General features: G+C 68.7%; 1 protein-coding gene across 1 annotated transcript in view; it reads left to right on the forward strand.

The window, feature by feature from the left end:
• The window catches only part of ZFPM1 (zinc finger protein, FOG family member 1), a 64165-nt gene extending 49099 nt beyond the window's left edge, over positions 1–15066 (forward strand). The window contains 8 exon segments of the mRNA XM_059382838.1: positions 6320–6422; positions 7955–8158; positions 11015–11245; positions 11575–11670; positions 11746–11892; positions 12088–12999; positions 13002–13542; positions 13544–15066. Coding sequence (XP_059238821.1) covers positions 6320–6422; positions 7955–8158; positions 11015–11245; positions 11575–11670; positions 11746–11892; positions 12088–12999; positions 13002–13542; positions 13544–13880 — 2571 coding nt within the window. The 3' untranslated portion in view covers positions 13881–15066.
• Positions 15067–15429: the final 363 nt, after the last annotated feature.

Here is a 15429-nt window from a genome sequence, read left to right on the forward strand (position 1 = left end):
GGCTCCGCAGAGAGAACGGAGACTGGTGTTCCGAGCAGCCTCTTGAAGCAGTGAGCTCCCCATCACTGGAGGCATGTAAGCAGGAGTTGACTTTTCAGAGGGTGGGCTGTTGAGGGGCCGTCCACGGCTAGGAGGAGGAATGTGTGGGCTGAGAGCTCCCCGTCTGAGTTCTCGGAAGCACTGACGAGATAAAGGGGTGCGCCTATGTGTGGCCTGCCCCTCTCCCCTGCTCCCGGCTCTGGAGACCGTCCGTCCCTCCGGGACAGGCAGGTGTCGCTCCCTGCACACACCGAGGGCGCCCGCCTCGTGCCCGGCCCCGGTCTTCTCTGCCGGCGCCGTGTCCACTACTCCCCACCACACAGAGGAGGAAGCCGAGCGTCCAGCAGGCTGAGTGACTCGGTAGCGGTGTCAGAATCAAGTAGCAGACGGGGACTCCCCGCTGAGACCGCTGCGGCCCCGCAAGGACAGGCTGACCCGGCCCCAGGGTCTTGGCCACGTCCCCACCCCGCCCTCCTCTCTGAGGGCTTTGTCCTCCTTGGGCCTGGGGTGCAGGTCAGCCCGGGGGACTTGGCACAAGGTTGGAGGCGCCCCCCCGGCGGGGAGATGATGTCCACGGGGAGGGAGGGGCCAGTGCCAGGGAAGCCCGTGGCCTTTGAGGCTCTGGCCGAGGAGCGGAGGGAGGAAGGAGCCTCCCCTGCTGGTCCCCCAGCTTTATCTCCACAGAACTAAACCCTTGATTAACCCCTATCTCCCCAGCAGGCGCTATCTGCGCGGCGGCGCCGAGCGTCCAGACACACCGTACACGATGATTGATTTCTTAAAGATACGCGCGCCTTTCCGATACTTCATTTATTGTCTAAATATTTTTGCTAACGTTTCAGCGAGCCCCTTATCGAGCTCAGCGGATGGGTCCCGGTTGTCTCCCCCGGCACCTCCCAGCCCAGATCGTCCGATCAGCCGCCAGGCGGTGTGCCGGAGCTGTTCGCAGAGGGGCTCCGACAGTGGGGCGGCCCTTCCTTGCTGACTTCCTTAGCCCCGGAGCTACTTGCCGATGGGAGTGGGACGGGGGTGGCTCTCCTGTCCCCCTAACCCCACACACACGAGACTGTGGGGGTGGGAACCCCAGAAGTACACAGAGCGAGTGCACAGAGCCTGGCAGGGGTCAGGTCCAGAGTGAGTCGTCCACCAGCTTGCTCTGTGACCTTGGGCAGGTCCCTCCCTGGTCGAGCGGTAGCTTCCACTTCCCAGGGTTCAGAAACCCAGCGCCTCTGAGATTTGCAGTCATGTACCCCAGAAATATTCAGAATAGTTCGGTGGATGGATGGGTAGATGGACGGATGGACAGACAGACAGGTGGAGGAAGGGACGGATGGATGGATGGATGGACGGACAGGTGGACGGGTGGGTGGATGGACAGACAGACAGATGGACGGGTGGATGGATGGACGGATGGACGGACAGATGGACGGGTGGACGGACGGACGGACAGATGGACGGGTGGATGGATGGACGGAAAAATTAATGAACAAAGGAGCAAATGAATGAATGAGCAAACTCTCACGCTGAGCCTGGCCCACAGTGGCTCGACCCATCTGTCTGTCCAGTAGTCCCCCCAGGGCTTACCCACTGCGGCCATGAGGCCACCGTGACATCACAGAGCTGGCAGCAGGGGTCGTGGGTGCAGGAGGGCGGCAGGTCTGCTGGGGAGAAGGCCCTTCCAGAGTGGTTGGAACGAGCCGGCTGGGCCATGCGGGGCCACGCGTCCTCACGCGGGGATCGGCCCAGAGCGCCCTCGCGCGGGCCTCGCCCATCCGGCAGCTGGAGATGGCAGTGCTGCCAGGCACGGGGGGGCCCCACCGGCTCGGAGCGGCCCTCGTGCGGGAAGCCCTGAGGCTGGGCACTGGGGCACTGCCCAGCAGAGTCCAGCCTCCTCGCAGGACCACCCGGCCTCTGCCCCTCTGCCCCAGTCAGGACACGCGTGGCTAGACTCGGGACGCTGGGTAAGCCTGGACTGTCCCCAGTTTGATCCCATCGGCTAAGACCTTTTTCCAAATAAGGCCACGTCCACAGCTCTGGGTAGGCCTGTCCTTGGGGGCACGTCCAGCTGCTGCACGGAGCGGGCACGTGCAGAGCCGGGTCCAGCCCGGGTAGGCCCCTGTCGTCCACTGGGCAGCCGGCGCCTGAGGAGGCAGACGGTCAGGCTTGGCCCAAGCGCCGGGGCAGCGAGGAGGGCGGTGCGGGGTGCTCTGAGGCGGACGGCCTGCCGCTGCCTTTCTGGGTCCCTGATCCCGCCCCCACACCTCAGCCTCTCTGCCTGCAGCTGGAGGAGAGGGTCTGGGAGCGGCTGTGGGCGCAAAGGGTCCACTCAGACCGGCCGCCTGGAGGCCCAGGAGGAAGAACTGCCTGGTCTCGGGGACCACGGGACACCCCCCGCCGCACGGGGAAGACCTGAGCTGAGTGGTGGGTGGGAGAGGGCTCTCCTTGTGCGGCCAGGACTGCCGTGGGCACCAGGCCCGCCCGCCCAGCTGGCTCCATCCGTGAGCCCGAGGGCCACCCGAGGAAGAGGGCTGGCGGCCACCAGGAGCTGTCCCCACGGCCCCCATCCCACCCCGCCCCGCCGCGTGCTCGGCTCAGCCTGTGCCTCCAGCACATTCTGCCTCCAGCCTTCGCTGGTGGTCTCCCGTCAGCCTGGGAGATGGGGCCGGCACGTTCTGCTCCTGGCGCCCCACACCAGTCTCTCCCCAGGCTCTGGGGGACTGTTCGACTGGAGGGCAGGTGGGTGGGCGGGGCAGGAAGGTAGAGGGCTGAGTGGAGGGACGGATATGTGGGTAGTGGACGGACGGACGGGTGGAGGGGGGAGTGGAGGTAGATGGACGGAAGGAAGCCAAGACCACGCAGACCCCACTTCTAGTCCCACGCACACGGCCCCTGCCTGCGGCCCCGGCATCACATGACTCTGCGCCTCAGTCCTCGCCGGTGAAAGAGTGGGTTCTCCGCAGAGTCTGGGGGAGAGGAGGAGCCAAGGACAGAAAGGGGCCTCTGGGAGCGCGAGCAGGGCCCCATCAGACCCTGACCTCCCAGGAGCGTGCCCCGCAGTGGCCCGGGGGAGGCCTGGGCCGCCCCACTGGCCTCCTGCAGGGCACTGTGGCTCGCCGGGCTGAGCTACCCCCTTCCCCCGCCCGAACGGAGCTCCTGCTTCCCTTCACCCCGTGATGCTGCTTTACGAGGCGGCCGGCGAGGTTTGGGAACGGCCCCGATAAAGTCACAGCGGATGGGGCAGAGATAGAGTTTCCGATGGTTATCGGCAGACACGGAGTCCAGACACGGACCTCCTTGTTGGGGGAAACAAGGAGTGATCTCAGCTGCACCGGGGACTTCGAGTGGCCACGCATTAGCTCGGGGGGCTGGGTGGGGCGGTCCTGGGGCCGTCCTGGGGCCAGGAGGAACATGCGCGACGCCACGGGGCTGCAGGCTGGGCGGGCGAGGGGGCGTCTTCCTGAACCCGGACACGGCCTGTCCAGGGTGAGCGGGACCCGGATGGGACCCGGGGGGCGCCTTGGAGGGAAGGTGGCCGGCAGCACGGGCCAGGCAGGGGAGTGACAGCCCCCGCCAGCCATGCACCCCACATCCCTGCTCACGGGCAGCGCAGCGTCCGCCGGGAAGAGAGCCTGCCTCTGCCCAACGCCCTCGGCCGCCAGAGAAAGGGGCGTCTGTTACCAGGCTGCTCGGGGGGGGGGGGGGGGGGGGTGTGGAGAAGACCCAACCCGGACAGCCGGGCTGCCGCGTTAGACCCTCCCCAGGGTGGCGGCCGCGCAGCCCCAGGACGCTTGCGCAAGCCTGGCAGAGAGGCCAGGGAAGGTGGTGTCCCCAGGCCGCCCCCGTTCAGGCGGGGGGCCCCGGCGTTGAGAGGTCACGGGCCGCGTCAGGCAGCCCCAGAGGCCCCGGCCGATCCGCCCCCAGCCCCGGTCCTCCTGGCCCACCTGCCGCCGCCGCCAGGCAGGGACCCCGGCGCCGCCGCCTTCGCTCGGGCCGCAGGAGCCGGGCGGTGCAGCGTCAGCAGCCCCCGTTTCCATCAAGCGAGAGCACACAGCCCCTGCACACAGCCCCTGCGGGTGATAAGCATTAACCCTACCGGGAGGCTGTCAGTCTCGGTTTGAGGGTTAGAAATATTGGAACGAATAATTAGATTTCATATCGTTACCACAGCGCCAATCGGAGAATCAGGCAGATTAATTTTTTTCACCCTCCTCTGCTCATTAATATTCATTAGAGACTCAGGAGGCCCAGCCCCGCCCTGCTGCGAGCTGCTGGCCCTGTCAGCGCAGCCGGGACGTGGGAGCCGCCGGTCACCCACCACAGCGGCAGCCTCACCCGGCCGCTCCCCAGCCCCCTGGCTGTGGCCCCTCTGAGCCGGCGGGACCCCCAGCTGGCGTCCTGCTCCGCAGCTGTGGGGTCCCCAGCTGTCTGCAAAAAGCAGGTTGGTGCCCAGAGCCGCTCTGTGATGGAGATGCTCTCCCCGGGGTTGGCCTGTGGCCACTGCGGACCTGGGGCCCCAGTGGACCTCAGCCTTCTGGGCCCAAATGCGCAGCCCTTGCCTGCTGTGTCCTGCCGGCCGCAGGGCAGTGGGGGGGGGGGGCTCCTGTCTTCTGTGCTGGTTGCACACAGGTGGGCATGGCTGGAAAGGAGGGGGTCACGCAGCTTGGTGCTTCCTGATGCCCTGGCAGGGCTGAGAAGCAGCCTTGACCACCCAGCCCCACTGTCGGGAGCCGTGGCAGGACGGTGGCAGGTCTGTGACAAGCACCAGCCTTGGGTCACAGCTCCGAGGAGGGACACCGCCTCTGTGTAGAGGGCAGGCGTGGGTGCAGACTGCTTCTGCCTCCATGGCCAGGCCACACCCACTGGCCACGCTGCCTCAGCCTTGCTGGGAGTTTCCGCAGGAGTGCTCGGCTTGGGGGCCTGCGTCTGCCGCCGGGGTGGGGGAGGTGCGGGCAGAGTGGACGGGGTGCCACGCCTGGACTGGACCCCAGAGCCCAGGGAAGTACCTGCGCTTGTGCCTCGCAGGGAGGTGCCCCGAATCTGAGGATACTGTCCCACCGTGGGGGTGTCCCAGCCGGCAGCTGCGTGGTCCCCTGGGGTGCACAGAACCACCCAGCCTGGGAGGCAGCGTTTCCAAGCAAGACTGGTTTTCCAGTACGCGGTCCCTGTGTACCACTTCTGAATAAAATGCACTTGTTTGCATAAAACAAATGTACCCCGAAGTGGGTGCGTGCTGTGCCTTTGCCCACAGTGCCTGGGGGCGGAGCTTGGGCTCCCCTGTTCAGAGAAGCCGGCCCAGTCCCAGGTCCGGCACTGGGGCAGAGGGCCCGGGTGTGGCAGCAGTCACCCCGACCTCCTAGGGCAAAGCAAGGCCAGGGTTCCGTCTCTCCTGGAGCCTTCCCCAGACCGGTGCTGGTCTCCTCACCGCGCTGTGGGACCCGGCTGTGGAGCGGGACCGCAGGCAGCCCTCCCTCCCCAGCACCAGGCTCCGTATACCTCCTCTCCTGCTGGGGTGGCCCTGGGTGTCAACAATCAGGGACCCCCCCACCCCCCCACTCTGCAGGCCCCGGCAGCAGCCTCATGGGCTGAGCCCAGAGCACTCTTGTCTTTCAGGCTTGTAGACCGAGCCAGGGAGAGGCCAAGGCTGGGCGAGCCTCGTTCTGGGGTGAGCCTCGCTCCCGTTTCTCCCACCTCCCCACCCTGTCCTCGAGGTGGGAGAAGGGCTAAGCCCACACATGAATGTCCGTCTCTGGGAGCCTCAGGGAGGCTGAGCCAGCCTCAGCACGGGGGCCTCGGCTCTGGGCCCAGGAGGATGTTCTAGTGTCTGCCGTGTGCTGGCCTCAGGACAGAGAGGCCTGCTGTGCCCTGCAGCAGGTGGGGAACGCGCCGTGCCTCGGGGAGGACAGAGGAGCCCCCTCTAAGGAGACATTAACGCCCCTCGGCCTCAGCTCACGGACCTAGCTCACTGTGGGGGCCTGCATGGGGGCAGCCCGTGCTCGCTCCGGCCCATGCCCCCACAGGCTGCCCCGTTGCACTCCGCAGCCGGCCCGAGCAGGGAGGCAGGGCGAGAGCCCAGATCTGGGTGCGAATCCCCTCTCCGCCGCTCCCTGGGCCGCGGTTTCTAAGCAAGCCCAATGCCCCGGGCATGGAAGGGGCCGGCTGCTGGCTGCGTTGGTGGGAGGACTCCCTGCCACCGGCTCGGCCTCTTCCCTCGGCGCCGTGCAGGACCCCCGGGCGGGCTCTTCCCATGTCTGTCCTTGACGGGTCCTCTTCCTCTCCCCAGGGCGCTGCCCGGACGCTGCTGCTGGAGGACGAGCACTGCTGGCTGCGGTCGCTGCCCCAGGCCCTGACCCAGGCCGAAGCCAACGCGGAGATCTACAGGAAGGGTTGGTATCATGGCGCTTCCCTCGCGGCCTTCCGGCAGGTGGGGGTCACTCAGCTGGCCCTGGCTGGCCCTTAAAGGGACAGCAGCCTGCTGGCCCCAGCAGAGTAGGTGAGCTAGGGCCAGGCCTTGGGGCCTCCTGATGGAGGAGGTCAGCCCCAGGATCGCAGGGGGCTGGCATGCTGCGGCTCTCCCCGGGTCTCTAGCAGACCGCCAGGGTCAGCAGAGAATCCCAGGCCCCAGGGGCCGAGTGCATGCTAGACCACAGTCCTGTGCAGTCCACCGTGCTCCAGGAAGGGCAGGAGGGCCACATTCAGACCCAGCCACGTGAGGCCGGGCCACATCCCCTGGCCTTCGCGGGCCTGTTTCTGGCCTTGCCCCCCGTACCTTCTAGAAGGAGTGACTCGGGAGGGAGGGAAGGACCCCCCCCGACACACACTGTTCGGTTCCGGGAGCTCAGGCCCCTCAGATGTGAGGCGGGGGCCTCCTCCCTCCCCAAGGGGATGACGTCAGGACAGAACAGGACAGTTTCTGCAGCCACGCCAGGTTGGGCCAGCACCGCCGTCGGGAGGGTGTGTGCCCTGTGACCACAGGAGGTGACCTAGTTCCCCTGTGGGGGGCTCTGCTTTGCTGGAATGTTTCTGGGGTGGGGGGAGCACGGCCACGTTGCGTCCCCGCACGCGGTACATTCGCGGCGGCATGCTCCCAGAGGAGACAAGCTCTGTCCCATGGGCAGCTCTCATTTCCGGAGGGAGCCAGAGGCCGTCCGGGGCAGGCCAGGGGCACATGCCCAGCCCGGCGGGCCTTAACGGGCAGCCCCCTCTCCGGCTCAGTTCCCCCCAGGAGTCTCCTTGGCTTGCTGGAGGTGGAGTGTGGGAACCTGGGCCACACTCCCCTTCTCTGTCCCCTGCAAGGACCCCAGCCCCCACCCATGAAGGGGTGCTGGGACGTGCCGTCAGCCCTGGGTATGTTAACCCGGCCAGGACGCAGGCCAGTTAGTGCTGCGTGGCCTGCCCCTTCCCACCCCGGTCAGCAGGGCTCCAGCCCCTGTCCGCCAGACAGGACAAGGTCCTCACAGAGGACAGGCGTGAGTTTGGGCTGGGAGGTGGAGGGCAGGGCTGCAGCTCTGGGTGTGGGGTTCCTGGTGGCCTCAAGCCCAAGCCAGAGGGCAGGCGAGTGCCTGGGAGGTTGGCTGGAGCTGCCCCCTGCCGGCCACCACAGGAACGACCGCTCTCAGGGGAGCAGTGGGGAGTGGAGGGCCCGCCGGGCACCCAGCTCTGTTGCCTGTCCCCCAGGCCACCGCTCTCCTGGACACCAGGGCAGCCGTGTGGGCGCCCCTCGGGGCCCCCCATGAGGCGGTCGCTCCTATAGGCAGGATGGTCATTACAGAGACGGGCCTGGCCCAGCCGTGGGCCTGGCTCCATTCCCGCCCGCATTCAGAACCCTGGTCTCCAGGAGAGGGCCACGCAGAGGGGCTCAGAACGGGAGGGTGAGTCGCCTGCAGCCCTCCAGTCACCAAGGCTTTCACCCCCACAGATGAGGCCCTCTGGTGCAGACTCACCAAGCCAGTGCCTGCCGGCGGACAGCTGAGCGTGCTGCTCATGGCGGCTGAGCCCGGGCCCCCCTCCAGCCACGCTGTGAAGACGCCAGCAGAGCCCGGGGGCCCGGCCCCCGCCGACATCCAGCTCCTGCCGCAGCAGGCCGGCATGGCGTCCATCCTGGCCACAGCAGTCATCAACAGTGAGTACACGACGCGTGCGCCCTGGGCTCTGGGGCTGAGCACTGGGACCTGAGCGGCGGAGGCCATGCTGCAGCCGATGAGTGTGGGGGACAGGGGCAGGCCCTAGGGGCCATCCCCACAGGGTCCCCCGGCCCCACCTGCTCTCCCCCTGCAGCTGGGCAAGGAGCAGGATACGTGTCCATGGTGGGGTGCTGTGCAGCAGCCTGGCTCCCAGCCGGCAGAGGCCAGGACCGTGTCCACTCGCCCGTGTCCACTACAGGGCCCGGCCTCCCCTGGGCAGAGCCTCGCCGGGGGAACACCTGGGTGGGAGACTCGCTTGCTCCCTGTGGGGTGCTCGGGGTCGGACCGCGGCTGCGCACAGAGTAGGGCTTCCTCTGCGCGCCACACACACCAACCAAGGGGTCCAGGCTCCAGGGTTGCCCAGCCGGCCCCCCGCATGGCACAGCTCACGACATGGGGGCACAATCAGAGGATGGCAGTGGCCAACTTTGTTCGGAGCGCTTGGGCCCGAGCCAGCAACGTGGTTCTACCAGCGTGGCGCCAGGCGAGGGCCCACACTTCCTCTGGGAGCCACGGGCACTCGGGCCGAGTCCGCTCCCGCGGCCGAGATCCCCGGGCCATGAGGGGTGGCAAAGGCAGGGCCGCAGGACGGGAAAGAAGAGATGTTGAAGCCCCACACGAGGCAGGCTTGCAGCACAGGCTGGACGGGGACCTGCCGTGGCTCGCGCGGAGCACCATGGCCCCCACCAAAGGGGAGCCCCGGAGGCGGCACCTGAGGGCAGTGGGGGTGCGCGGCATCCTGGCTGTGGAGACACCCAGGGCAGAGAAAGGACCACGGAGCTGAGTGGGCAGGAGGGAGGGTGTGGAGGGGACGTGGCTTGCGTCACTCAGTCTCGGGTGATGCCCATGTGCATCTGTGACTGGTGGAAATGACTTGGGGGAGGCACGAGCCGCAGGTGGATATTCACCCCCAGAGCCCTCCAGGGAGAGCACGGGTCCTCTGCGGGGACTGGGCGCAGGGGACCGAGGGGCTGCTGAGCAGGCACAACCCATCCAGACACCGCGGTTGCAGGGGGGGAGACAGGAAGGGGCTCTCCGGGCCCGGAAGATCCCGCTCCCCGCAGCCGCCAGGAGCAGTGCCCGGAGTGACCCAGCAAGGTCCGTCCAGTCCCCAGCACGGAGCCAGCCTCACCCCCGCCGGCCCCATCCTCTGTCCTGGCTGCTCGGAGGGGGCCAAGGGAGTCCAAGGTGCTGGGATGGCTTCCCCCGCTTGGGTCTGACGCTTTGGTGTCCACACGTCACCCAGAAACAGCAGGACCGTGGCCACCGTGGGCTACACGCCGTACGCGCCCTACTCCCTTCCCCCCAGCACCCGCCTCTGCCTCGAGCGCTAGAATAGCTTCCGTACAGAGTCCACCATACCTGGTCTAAGTCAGACCCAACCTCCCTGGGCCTCTGTCTTCTCACCTGTGCAGTGAGATCGTAGTAACACAGGTGTCTGCGCAGGTCACCCGCATGCACCAGCGGGACTCGGCCCTGGTCAGCCCTGGGGCAGGGGGACCATGAATGTCCTCGCTAAACCTCAGACCTACGTCCAGGGCTCGAGCGGGCATCTGAGGCCCTGCCCCTCTCCCCACCCACAGCCAGCAGCACCCTTCCCAGCCCCGGCCCCGGCCCCACAGGGACAGAAACAAACCCACCAGGTGCTTTCAGGCTACAGTTCGAGCTCAGCGCCTCAGCCAACGAACAGAGCTGCCCTGAGGCCCCCAAATCAGAGGAACACGAGAGGGAGGAGGAGGGTCCCCTCTGCCGTAACTGGGGACCCAGGATACATCTGACGCCGGCGTGAGAACCGGGTCCTAAGCTGCACTAGAGCCTGGACACGTCCTAGGGCCCAGAACGAGGCCTCTGCTGCCCTGTCTTCAGCCAAGGGGCAGCGGGCCGTGGAGCAGAGACAGACAGCTTTCCTCACCATCCGGCTAGGAGGACCCCAAGAACCACCCACGAGAAAAACCTGCCCAGCTGGGAAAACCCTGCACCCCTGCCACCTGAGCTCCTACAAACCAAAGTCACAGGCCTCCCGTCTGAGATAAACGTGCAGAATTAAGCAGTCCTGACCCATCGGTAGCGGATGTGAAACCACGGGGGGGGCGGGGGGAGTTAAGAGGGGGAGGGCTCCTCTCCCTCCGCAGCCCCCGGCCGCCCCCTCGAGGCCGCCCGGAGCCATGCTCTGCTCTCGTCCTCTTGCCCACGGGCGTCACGGGTGTCCGCACCTGGCCCCTCGGACGGGCTCCCCTGCGCACACTCAGGGTCTCCTCCACAGGGGCCCAGGTCGCTGCCCGCCCTCCCACCCGCTCACAGCCCTCCAGCCCCGGCAGGGACCTGCCTGCCCTCACCGCCACGTGGCCACCCCTGCCGGGTTACACGCGCCAGGTCACACGTACAGCACGGCAGCCGTCCAGCCTCCCTCCATCGGGGGTCTGTGGGCACGGCCACACCCCTCCCTCTGGCCCCCACAGAGGCTCTGGCTTCTTTCTGCGGGGGGGCTCACTGCTAGGAGGCAGCATGGGGGCCGGCCTGCGGGGGCGTTACTCAAAGACCCCCATCCATGCGGTCCGACGGCATCCTGGAGAGCGAGAGAAAGAGAACCCGAGTTCTCAAGGGACAGAGCGTGAGCAGCAGTGACCAGGAGGGAGGGCCCCCCGCCCCGCCATTCCTGCATCTCACTTCTCGGGATGTCAGAGGCCACGCGTGCAAAGCCATCTGCTTCTGGAGGCTCACTGCCTGGCCTTGAACTGTGGGCAGCCCCCCCGCTACGGTGCCCCCTCAGCCTGCGCCCACCTCTCCCCCAACAGAAGACGTCTTCCCCTGCAAAGACTGTGGCATCTGGTACCGCAGCGAGAGGAACCTCCAAGCCCACCTGCTGTACTACTGTGCCAGCCGCCAGAGCACCGGTGCTGTGGCCGCAGCCGCCGACGACAAGCCCAAGGAGACCTACCCCAACGAGCGCGTCTGCCCCTTTCCCCAGTGCCGCAAGAGCTGTCCCAGCGCCAGCTCCCTGGAGATCCACATGCGCAGCCACAGCGGTGAGCCCCTCCCCAGGACCCCCGCTGTCTGCAGCAGGGCGTGCGTGCCCCCCCCCCAAGCAATGCATTTCTGTCCCCTCCGGCCCCCAGCTGCCCGCCCTGCCACAGACCTGTGTGGCCCTCCCACCGCACCCCAGTGCTCCTGCAGCACATGGCCCACTTGTGCTCATCAGAAGGGTCAGCTCGGGGCCGGGCCCTTGCCACAGTCCCAGGACACAAGGGGCAGAGAAGGCAGAGTTCACACAGACACCCCCCCCCCCGCCCCATGTCACAGGTCCTTGGCCAGCTGGGCTCCAGGAGCCCACCCCTCACTCAGCCCTGTGTTCCAGGAGAACGGCCCTTCATCTGTCTGATCTGCCTGTCGGCCTTTACCACCAAGGCCAACTGTGAGAGGCACCTGAAGGTGCACACAGACACGCTAAGCGGTAGGTGGGGGCCGGGAAGGGGCCGGGGGTGGGGGGCACCTGCCCCAGGGCCCTGACAGCACAGCCTGCCTGCAGGTGTCTGCCACAGCTGTGGCTTCATCTCCACCACAAGGGACATCCTCTACAGCCACCTGGTGACCAACCACATGGTCTGCCAGCCGGGGTCCAAGGCTGAGATCTACTCGCCAGGGGCCGGGCACCCCGCTGCCAAGCTCCCCCCAGGTGAGGCCCTGGGCTCCCCATGAGGACTGGGCAGGGATGGGGCTGGTCCATGGCCGCCAGGGGTGAATGTCAATCTTGGCCCTCCACCACCTCTGCCCAGTCCAGCTGTCCCTTTCCCGCCCTCCCCCTCCTCAGGTCTGGCCCAGGGAGGTCCTGCTCCAGCCCTGAAGTGTGGCCCCTGGGGTCTCCCTGCAGACAGTCTGGCCAGCTTCCAGCAGCCCACGGCCCTGCACGGCCCCCTGGCTTCTACCGACGTCGGTCTGGCGCCCACCCCATCGCCAGGACTGGACAGGAAGGCCCCAGTGGAGACCACCAATGGAGAGGCCAGAGCCACCCCCCAGAACGGGGGCAGCAGCGAGCCCCCGGCAGCGCCCCGGGCCATCAAGACCGAGGCTGCCACGGAAGAGCCCGAGGCGGAGCCAGGGCCTCCGGCCGCATCGCGGACACCGTCCCCGCCCAGCCCCGCCGCGGCCAGGGTGAAGGCCGAGCTGTCCAGCCCCACGCCGGACTGCAGCCCCGGCCCGGGCGAGCTGGGGCTGGCGGCCGGCGCGCTCTTCCTGCCGCAGTTCGCCGCGGCGCCGCCGGCCTCCGAGATCCTGGCCAAGATGTCCGAGCTGGTGCACAGCCGGCTGCAGGCGGGCGCGGGGGCGCCGGCCGGGCTCTTCGCGGGGGCCCCCAAGGGCGCCACGTGCTTCGAGTGCGACATCACCTTCAACAACGTCAACAACTTCTACGTGCACAAGCGCCTCTACTGCTCCGGCCGCCGCGCGCCCGACGACGGGGCCCCCGCGCGCAGGCCCAAGGCGCCCCCGGCCCCCGCCCGCGCGCCTCCCGGCCCCCCGCCCGCAGACGCCGACGCGGGACGTGCGTCGCCTCGCACCGGGACGCGCGAGGACGAGGCGGGCTGCGCGGCCACCCCCGAGGCGGAGCCCGAGGCGGAGGCGGGCAGCCGGGGCAGCCCGAGCCCGGGCAGCGGGGCGGACGAGGACGACGACCCCCGCCGGACGCTGTGCGAGGCCTGCAACATCCACTTCAGCCGGCACGAGACCTACACGGTGCACAAGCGCTACTACTGCGCCTCGCGCCACGACCCGCCGCCGCGCCGGCCCGGCCCCCCGGGCCCCCGGGGCCCCCCGCGCCCGCCGCGCCCCCCGTGCGCACGCGCAGGCGCCGCAAGCTGTACGAGCTGCACGCGGCCGGCGCGGCCCCGCCCCCCGCCGCCGGCCCCGCCCCCTTGCCGCCCGGCCCCGCCCCCGAGCCGCCCGCCGCAGCGTCGTCATCGTCGTCGTCGTCGTCGCCGCCGCCCCGGCCCGGAAGCGGAAGCGGCAGCCGCGGGCCCGACGCCGCCGACGGCCCGATCGACCTGAGCAAGAAGCCGCGGCGGCAGGCGGCCCTGCCCGCGGCGCTGCCCGCGGCGCTGCCCGCGGCGCTGCCCGCGCTGGCCGACTACCACGAGTGCACGGCCTGCCGCGTCAGCTTCCACAGCCTCGACGCCTACCTGGCGCACAAGAAGTTCTCGTGCCCCGCGGCCCCGCGCCGCCTGCGCGCCGCCCCCGAGGACGCGGCCGTCGTGTGCCCGTACTGCCCGCCCGACGGGCCGGTGCGCGGCGACCTCGTGGAGCACCTCCGCCTGGCGCACGGCCTGCTGCTGGCCCAGCCCCCCCGCCGGCGCCCGGACGCCCTCGCCCGCCGCCCCCCGCGACGGCCTCAACGGCCGGGAACCCCGGGAGCCGGGCCCCGGCGCGCCCGACGGCAGCCCCCGGCCCGGCCCGCCGCCGCCGCCGCCCTCCCCGGGCCCCGACGCGGGGCCGCCGCGCCCGCCGACGCCGCCGCCCCGCGCGGACAAGGGCGTGCAGACCCCGGGCAAGGCGGCGCCGGGCGGCCAGCGGTACTGCCGCCTGTGCAACATCCGCTTCAGCAGCCTGTCCACCTTCATCGCGCACAAGAAGTACTACTGCGCCTCGCACGCGGCCGAGCACGGGCCCTGAGCCGCCGCCACACTACAGCCGGCACCGCGGGGCTCGGCGCGCCCCGGCCGCGGCGCTTAATAAAGAGGTTCAGCCTGAGAGCGCGGCGGTGCGCGGCCTGGTTCTCTGCGCGCGGGCCCGGGGGCGGGGGACGCACGGGCCACCGCCGGCGTCGCGTGCTCAGTGGCCCCAGAGCGGAGCCCAACCCCAGTCCCGGGACGGCACAGCACATCCCGGTGGTCGCGGCCCTGCAGGCCGCTCTGGACCGGCCTGGGGCACTGGGGACCACGCCCTGACCTTCCCCGCCCTCGGCTGCCCTCCAGGGCGCTACCGGAAGCTCGCGGTGGGCCACCAGATAGCGAAGGGAAGGACTTCGGACTGACTAGCCAGCAGGGGAGGAGGAAGCCCTGTGCTTGCCAAGGCTTGTGGGGAGGGAAGGGACACAGGCATCCCGCAGGCACCAGGGGACTCAGTGGGCAGGGAAGGGGGCACCGGGTCCCACAGCGTGCCCTGGGGCCAGCAGGAGCCAAATCCTGAGCTGGGCACAGCATGGCACCTGGACGGGCTCCGGGGCGATCTCCCACCCTAGTCTGTCCCGCTGTCCACCACAGGACCTGGGTGGCCACACCCCAGCAGAGTCCAGCCACGTTCTCACCCTGCAGCCAGCTGCCTCTGCTAGAAAGCACCCATCCGTCTTCCCAGCTCCGCCTGAAGAAGCAGAGCGTGCCCCCCCCACACACACACATCCCTACAGCCCAGGGTCAACTTCCCGCCAGCCGCTCAGGCTCACTGTCCCTGCTCAAGGCACATCTCTCTCCCACCCAGCCCTTGTGCGGTCATGGGCCCATGTTTGGACGAGATCAGCCACAGGCCCCTGCCTATCTGACACGCCCCTCCTGTGGGTCCACAGGACCCCAGCCTGGCCAGACACCAGAGCCCGTTCTGGGGAAGTCCGTCGTGGGAGGGTCCCAGGGGAGCCGAGGTGCCCTGGCCTCTGCCACCTGAGGCCGGGGCGGAGGAAGCCCTCTGACGCTGACGCTCAGCCTTACCCCTCTGCCTTGTCCTGCACGAGCCTGCATGGAGATTTCAGGAGGCCTCAGACCCCCGGATGAGAGTAGACGTCACCGATGTCCACGCATACTGTCAGTAGAAACCTAATGCAAGTGAGCTTTACTGAACACAAACTGCAATAAAATATCTGAAGGGATGCTGGGAGCCTCGGGGATGGGACTCCTGATGAACCGACAGGGGCCGCGAGGGAACTGCGGGCTGTGGGAGGGGGGCACAGAGACTGAAGGGCAGGGCCGCATGCGGAAGGGCCTCGGTCCCCCTGCCTACGGGGGAGGTGAGCGGGTGCGCAGTCATCCCAAAGCCCCTTCAAGGGGCAGGAACACCCCGTGACTCCTATTCCAGCCTAGGCCTGGGTCTGGGCTGACCTCTGTCACAGGGAGGTCCTGGGCCCTGCAGCCCGTGCCCCCACCCAGGCCTCAGGAGGCCGCTGGGAGGCAGCGCTACGCACCTCATTAAGGTTCCTGCGCAGGGGTCCTAGGTCACATGCCCTCCCTCTCCG

Source organism: Mustela nigripes, chromosome 17 (assembly GCF_022355385.1).
Source record: "Mustela nigripes isolate SB6536 chromosome 17, MUSNIG.SB6536, whole genome shotgun sequence".
NCBI lineage: Eukaryota > Metazoa > Chordata > Mammalia > Carnivora > Mustelidae > Mustela > Mustela nigripes.